At 48.0% G+C, this 7,828-nt stretch overlaps 2 protein-coding genes across 2 annotated transcripts; both read right to left on the bottom strand.

Moving 5' to 3' along the window:
* Window positions 1-209: 209 nt before the first annotated feature.
* On the bottom strand, window positions 210-1,303 carry LOC108154427. Its single transcript, XM_017284696.2, has 3 exons — window positions 1,192-1,303; window positions 948-1,127; window positions 210-874 (listed from the first exon to the last, which is right to left on the bottom strand). The coding sequence occupies exons 1-3, from the start codon at window positions 1,237-1,239 to the stop codon at window positions 581-583; spliced, it is 522 nt and encodes a 173-aa protein (XP_017140185.1). The 5' UTR covers window positions 1,240-1,303; the 3' UTR covers window positions 210-580.
* Window positions 1,304-6,097: 4,794 nt separating this feature from the next.
* On the bottom strand, window positions 6,098-7,533 carry LOC108157814 (cilia- and flagella-associated protein 299). The gene is made up of 2 exons (XM_017290012.2): window positions 7,102-7,533; window positions 6,098-7,042 (listed from the first exon to the last, which is right to left on the bottom strand). The coding sequence occupies exons 1-2, from the start codon at window positions 7,405-7,407 to the stop codon at window positions 6,647-6,649; spliced, it is 702 nt and encodes a 233-aa protein (XP_017145501.1). The 5' UTR covers window positions 7,408-7,533; the 3' UTR covers window positions 6,098-6,646.
* Between the last annotated feature and the right edge of the window lie 295 nt (window positions 7,534-7,828).

Genomic DNA, 7,828 nt, shown 5'->3' with positions numbered 1-7,828 from the left:
AGAGGCTGCTTGTCTTCCTTATGAGTTTTCATACTCAGACCTGCCCTACCCATACCCACACACCTACCCTCGTCCTGGCATCAGCTGCCTCGGTCTGATGGCATTTTCATTACCCTACCAGAGGGAGTATCTCCCCGATTCAAAACTGTCTGGAAAAGCGTAGCACTGAGTTAGGCCCTGGGAATGAGCTCTATGTATACCCACAAAAGTGTATACTATATTTGATATATTTTCTCACTACAATCTCCAAAAAGGGATAATCCGCACAAGGGCATCTCGACATCGAATTGCTGATTGCACTGCCGCATGCCTGTTCATATTTTTTTGCATCACCTGTGAAGAGGAAGCGCACAGACAGAATCTGTGTGCATATTGGAATGGGTCCCTGCCGTACAGTGTCTGTACCTCGCGCCGTGCGAGCATAATATTTATATTATTGCAAATGCGGCGCCACATTGCAAAGACATGAAATGTTTGGCGTTGCATGAAAACCGAAACTTTATTTGCACTCCCACGACGCCGTCAACTGTGCCGTTGACTCAGTACCAACAATAAAGACGCCGATGACGCAGACAGCAGTTTAGGATACCTCCTTCAGGGCCTCGCGAGCTGCTTTCAATCTGCGAATCTTCCGGCGCTGCTTCTTTTTGTGCTTTCTAATGATCGTCACAAAGACAATCAACTGTACTATGAGCAGGAGGAGAATGGTTAGGACCGACAGACCCAGGCTGACGGACTTGCAGGCAACGTCAAATTTGGAGAACAGAATGCTGATGTCCGTCGTTTCCTTAAATATTGAAAAACTCAGCAGCTTCATATGCGCAATCGCAGCCACTATGTTAGCCACAATCATCACCAGCAAGGTTATCACCAGCTACATTCAGTGGAAACAGTAACATATGATTTGGGCCAGGGTTAGGGATTAGGACGCGGCACTTTCCACTCACCGCGTATCGCATGTGCTGGCGGGTCCGGGAGTAATTCGAGTGGTACATCCAGGTGCTTAGGGCGTACAGAAAGCAGAGGTAGGCGGTCCCGATGCTGATGACCTGCTGCAACAGCTGCTCATAACTGACGTAGACGGGCAAAGTGTTCGCAAAGATGGCAGCATTTAGCACAGAGAAGACCTGCGGAGGACGGATGCGAATTGGATCTAGGTCAGTCAGCAATTGGTACGCAGGTGCAACTAACCGCCGACAGCATGAGGATAACGGCGATGAGCTCCTTTCTGGAAAGCATAATAATGAGGGGTTCTTACTGGGAATTTCAAAAAGCAATACAAATGATCTTAGACTCAAGGCAAGTACAATCTAATGTTTTTTTGGCTCACATTTCTGCAGTAATGTTGTCGTTATAAAAGCCATTTGTTCCCCATTTTCTGCGTAAATGTTTTACAGTTGCACACTGTATTTGCCTTGATGAATGGCCGCACCTTGTTGCTTCTGTCGGAACTCCCTTTCCCTCCGAGCAAGGCCGTATAAGTCACTATGGATTGCCGGGCTATTTGATGTGCACAAAATCATTCAAAACAAATTGAAATTTCCATTATAGGGCCACTGGCAGGAATGGGCGCCTATCTTACCCGCCCAGGCACGCACTCGCCCCATTTCCAGCCTCAGCGTTGGACGGGAACCGGCAGCCAGCAACCGGCAGCCGGCGCTAATTCATCAACAGTAAAGGCAATTTAGATACTCATCTAACCGGATATCGACAGACAGACAGGCAGGCAGGCAGCCAGAAGGCAACCGACTCCATGTAAGCAGATACCCTCATCCTAGTCCTAGTCGAGGCTCTCGCTCTCCCTTTATCCGCCGCCCTTGTCTGCGGCGGCGAGCATCGCCGAGCGTCCTGCAGACAGGGTTTCATAAAATATTGATAGACGTGAAGTTGGCAGCGCACACTCACACTCGTACCCGCTTCCTGTTCGTGTCTGTCGCAGCCATAAATAATTTGCTGTAAATGCAATCGTGGGGTTATACGGGGCGTAACCGAGTCCGGCAATGGACTAACCGTACCGTACCGTACCATATTCTTGTTTCGGGTTCGGGCTCGGGCCTGGTAGGTAGCTGCGATGCTAATGGCAAGGCACACGGTGCGAAAGTGTTTCGAATGAATTATTCGCTGAGAGCCAATTTGGAGTCACGTTTACCAGCACAATTGAAACCGAACACCATCCTGAAGCTGCCATCGAACGGTGGTTGGATACCCGTCTGGGGCTGGGGCTGCGGCGGGGGCGGGGGCTGGGGATAGGGCTGGTGGCGCCATTGCCACTCACAGTACGATATGACGCTCCCTCTGTGCTGTCGAAATGTTGTAATTTGTTATGTCTGCCACTGTAGCTGCTGCTTCTGCTATGAGTATCTTGTGCTTTTTAATAGCTATTCGCTGGCTGCCTTAGCCGCTGGCCTGTTGTGCCTTTATCGTTGCCGCCGAAACCACCCCGCCCTACATGCGGCGGCCTGGTGCATGGTAATGTGTATTTAATGACCCCATCTCATGTACACGCCGGAACATAATGCTCGCACGCCTGCTCCTGCTCCTGCTCCTGGCCTTGGTCATGAGCACCCGTTGTCCCCAACGGTCTCGGGGGCGCCTAATGTCCACTGACCGCAGAGCAGGATGCCTGACTGGTGCCAATAAAGAAGCCTCCTGCGCCTTTTGGCACGCATTTCAATTTGCTGCTTCTTTTTTTTATTGTATGCGTTCATAAAACGTGAGCACTAATGTGCGGACAAAGCACCCTAATTGTCCGCCAGCCCAGCTATCGTATCTCTGGTATCTTTGATTATTGAGGGATTGCCATTTATTTTTGGTTTTGAGTATTCCATATGTGGAAAAGGGGTCCAGGTTGCATGCAGATAACTTATATGTAAGCTGGGTTAATAATATCAATGAATGGTACGAGTACAATACATACATATACAGTTACACTTACAGTTAACAGGATGCCAAAATTGTGTCTATTATTAACCTGAGAGGTGATTAAATTACATGAACCTGCACTCGAGGGCCCACAGTCTGCCGTGGCTAATTAATATGCATTCTGTAGCTATCCTAAGATGCAATACGATGACTTGGAGCCCCTAAGCAATATCATCACAAACGACCAAACAGCAACAATACCCTTAAGGGGGCATAAGTGCCTTATTTACTCGACTGCTCAGCTGATCGGCACTTTCTCTCAAACAATTGCCCCTAATTGCAGACACTTCAGGATAGTCGCACTGCTTCTGCTCCTGCCCTCTGCCACCCCAGTAGGACCGAGGAGGTGGTCTCGCACGCCTCCTCGTTCTTCCAGTCCCCCTGTTCAATACAATTTTCATTCAGTTTTCATCGCAAAAGATGGGAATATGATAGGAAGATGAAGGAATTTGCATAAAGCTTTTAACCTAACGATGCGACATTTGCTTTTTATGTGATTCATGGCCCTCCCCCACTCTGCAACAGAAAGTGCAGCGATATCTGCAGTCTGCCTGCAACTGTCAGTTGGGTAATTTATAATGAAGTTTCCTTATTGACAATGGCAGGCGGGAATCCCCCCGCCAACTCGCAGCAGAATGACGATTCCGACTCCGATTCCGACTCGGATTCGCCTTGGAGTTCGCGTTTGCTTTCGAATTTCCGCTGCACTGATTTTAGTTGGCATGCATGCCGCTCGGCATAAATTATGGACAACAATGATGCTCAGGCTCAGTCTCCTGCGTGGAGGGTGCGATGCAATAAATTGATTGTCAAATCGCGACTCCACTGACAGGCAGCTAACTAAGAAGTTTGCCAACCGATTGGATGGCAAACAAATAACAATCAAAATCACTTCTCGACCCCAAGTCGATTTATATGAGAAATCACAGCAGTGAGGCCCTAATCGCTGAGGCCAGCCGCATCATGAGATCGTCAATCGTTTTGATTTATTGCCATTTTATTTGCGCATATCCTTATTTACTTTGTGTCGACTTATGGCTCAGGCCTCGGACCCGGACCCGACTCTTGCCTGCCTGACCGCCTCCCTGCCCCGGGCACGACCCCAATCGCTGCCAGCAGCCAGCAGTCGTCAGCCTCGACTGGGGCTATTTTATTGTTCGATACGTTATCAGAGAGCGGTCCAAGGCCGGCCCAGAAGATGGCAAATATCATAATTTTAGCAGGACCCGCTGCCTTGTGTTTGCTCGTCCTGTCACAGTGCCGTGCCGAGCATAAATCTAAATTAAATGCCTTTTTGAACAGCGGCAGGAAAGAAGCGAAAAAGAAATTATTCATATTCAGCACATTGTCACTTGTTGTGGCCGAGAAAGCGACTTGGACTCGGACTTGGACGTGGAATTGGACGTGGACTTGGAGTTTAACTATTACTCCGCTGGGGACTGGGACTGGGACTGGCCTGCTTAGTGGCCTGCGGAAATAAATATTAATCATTGTGTAATAATTTTCTGCTGTCAGCTAAATTTAAGCAAAGTATTCATAATCCACAAGTAAGAACCGCTTTTGACAAATCGTTTTGCGGGCCAGCCGTATTAATATTTATATTTACGAGTGTATTCCTTGCCAGCCAGGACTAGGGTTGCCTCCCTGCTGCTGGCGATGCTTCTGGCGCAGGTCGAGGCAGTGGCAGTGGCAGTTAAAATGCTTTTAAACTTGGCAAAGTTGTGCGTGTGCGGCATTCACTGATTTTATTTCCTTAATGCTGTTTTCATTTGTTTCTCTCAACTTTTTCCGTAGTTGGGCGCAACTGTAAATCAGTTCTATCTGCGGCCAGATCCTTTGATGTCGGGCTAGGGTTACGGCTACGGCTACGGCTGGGGCAACGGTTAGTGCTAGGAATGGCTATGGGTCTGAGGTCGGGGACTGGCCAGAGTAAACGAGATTGCAATAATCAAAATGTAATAAACAGGCCGGAGAGAGATTCCTTCACACATCTCCACTCACGGGCACACGCACACACATAGCGATACACACGAAAAAAAAGCGCTTTCAACTCCTGTTGGGTCAAACAAAAATGTTGCTTATGCATGGGTCCTGTACGCTGCCGGCTTTGTCCTTTGGTTGACTCTTGGCATTCGATGCACGTAACGCATTGTTTGAATTTCATGGCGACTTTATGAGTTTTGTAATCAGGTTTGTGAGCAAACAGACCCAAACTCACCCACCCCCCACCCCCCACACACAGGCACACACGCACACACACATGGACATGCTAGGTCGTGTTAACCTGCCCATAAATATTGTTTCTAGACGCCGCCGCTCAGATGTGGGCGTGTTGACAAGTCGACCGCCTGTTAATGCTAATGAAACCTGAGCGGGCTCAAAGTGTGCGCCTCGGAGTTTGGGCTCTCCTCCTATTAAGCCATTTTGTGGTCTACAAAATCCACTTAAAGCGTCTGGCAACAAAGGAAAATATTTTATTGCAGACTTTTATACGCAGACATTACCTGCAGCGCACCTCGGACCAGCCCGAACCGGCATTGGTAAAAATGCTCAACAATGTGATTTATACCAGTATGCAGTCTGGAAGCACTTAAAACTAGACACACACAATAGACTAGCCACACCCCCGACGCCTCCTTTGTTGTTTGCTGCCACTTTTGGATCACTTCCAGGGCTTATGTAGTCAGCGCCGTCTGCGACCGTCCCCTCCCTTGGGTGGCAGGGGCAGCCGCACAAAAGCCGCCTTGTAGCAGGCAGCTGAAGCTGGTGCTGATGCTGCTGATGGCCAGAAATTAACTAGGCAGCACTATTGGCTACAAAGTTGCCACGCCAGAAACAATGGAACACTCATGCACTGAGAGTGTGAGCCCTGCCATCTCGCCAAAGCAAACAAATACAGCTTCATTGTCCCACCTCGTCCCATCCCCACCCATCAGATGCCATCCCATCCCATCGAATCTCATTCCAGCTCTGTTTGCATGTCTGGCCATCGGCCGTCCACTTCCGAGCATTAAATAAATATTTGCCATACTCTGCAGGAATTTTGAGCCCCTAGTGCCACAGCCTACAACAACCCTCGACAAGAAGGAATATTCTAAATATCGTATCATCAGCATTTTTCGATAGAGTCGCCCCGGACATGGGGCCACGTCACACAGCCGTGCGGTCTGTGGGCAGTCCGGTGCTTACCATTTATTTTTTGATTTGGGTATTTAAGGTGTGGATGGATGTGTGAAAGGCGGCCGTGCGTGTCCTGGCCAGGGCTGGGTACCCCTGCGAACCCGATGGTCGATGGTTGGGTGGCTAGTGTCAATACTCGCATGACAGTATCCCTGCGAGTGTGCCGACAACTTAAGTGGAATTTCGTTTGCTCCAGCGGTGCAATCAGATGATATTAATCGTGAATGAAGGACAGTTATTAGTTTCTGGATAAAGTTTTTGATAGCAGAGCAACAAACTAGGGACTGAAAGCCACATCGAAATTTATTGCCGGCGTTAAACCATACAGTTACTGGAAGAGCTCCTGTTTTAATCCATAATGATGCATGCACTTTGGGGAAAGCCCCTCTGGCGCTATTACTGTTACTTTAACACCTTTAAAGAACTATACATATAATGTTCTGTCTAAGTAAAAGACTCCAATGCCTTCTCTTCGCAACGTTTAAATTAAATTTGTTAGAATATGTAGTTTGAATGTGCAATATTTGAAGTGGGCCCAGGTTGCCTATGTTTTCTTTCGGACAGTGTGATCGTACAATATCATGAACCCGTACAGTTCGGACTTAATCATGGTGCGTTTGACATTGCTATAAAAGGGGGTTCTCCGGTTTGTTACCGGAATGAGCTTGTGATCGCCTTTGTGAATGAAGAGGAGGCCGTGCTCTGCATGGGCCACAGTTGTGTAGTTGTCATTGTCGTTTGCGAAGATCTTTCTGCTGCGCCAGTCATAGAATACCACGTCGGAGGGCTGGGGACGCAGTAGCTTCCTCGCCTGGAAGATGGCCGGCCAGTTGACGGCATTGGGTCCGTCGAGTCTGAAGTTCCGCAGACTTGATTCAAAGTCTATATAGCCGGATATGGCGAAGCCGCTCTTCTGGTGTACCTCCAGGAAAATTATGGTCTGTTTGGAGAGTTAGGTCTGTTCATCTGTGCTGTATTGTTTGTATTGCTCATACGCACCGAGATCTCCTGCTGCACGTTGGGAGCCTCACGTTCGGCCAGCGCCACGAGAGCAGCATCATCTCCCTTCAAATAAGGGCTGTAATAAGCATGTAAGACTACTGACGGATGCAGCAGAGCTTCCACTTGTTTCCTGGCCATTAGAAACTGTTCCTCATTATAGACATTACCATTGTCGCGGTATCCGAGTTTCGTCACGGTTCGCACTGTTCTATGACACGGCAGATAGCGATAGTCCTGGACGATGGCAAACGACCTCAGATAATCCTCGTAATTGTGGTACTTGACCACGTTGAAGTCCGTCATCGCTCTCACCACCTAACGACCGCTCAAAAATGTATCTGTATCTGTTTGTAAATATATTTCCCTTTTTAGTTGTACTGGTATTGTTGTAGTATTTGTTATAGTAGTGTCTGTGTTGCTGACTAAAATCACATAGGCTATTACTTTGACATACATTTCACTATTTTCCACACTAGCGTAATCCCTGTTAACCACGGTCAGATGGTATTTTCGAAAGGACGGAGTTCGACGGCGCAACGGATTTTACAGCATTACAGCACGTACGGAATCAAACCGCAAATTATGAATCAGTTCACAAAAGCCCGCTCCCTTTAATATCTGGACTTTGGGGTATTTTTGAATATAGTTTGTTTTAATACCACTCGATTTTGTGACCTATCCGCTGCTATAATATCAACACACATCAATATACGAAAACATGCAT

Source organism: Drosophila miranda, chromosome 2 (assembly GCF_003369915.1).
Source record: "Drosophila miranda strain MSH22 chromosome 2, D.miranda_PacBio2.1, whole genome shotgun sequence".
Taxonomy (NCBI): Eukaryota; Metazoa; Arthropoda; class Insecta; order Diptera; family Drosophilidae; genus Drosophila; species Drosophila miranda.
The sequence above is the reverse complement of the archived record's forward strand: the minus strand, read 5'-3'. Positions and strand labels throughout refer to the sequence as shown.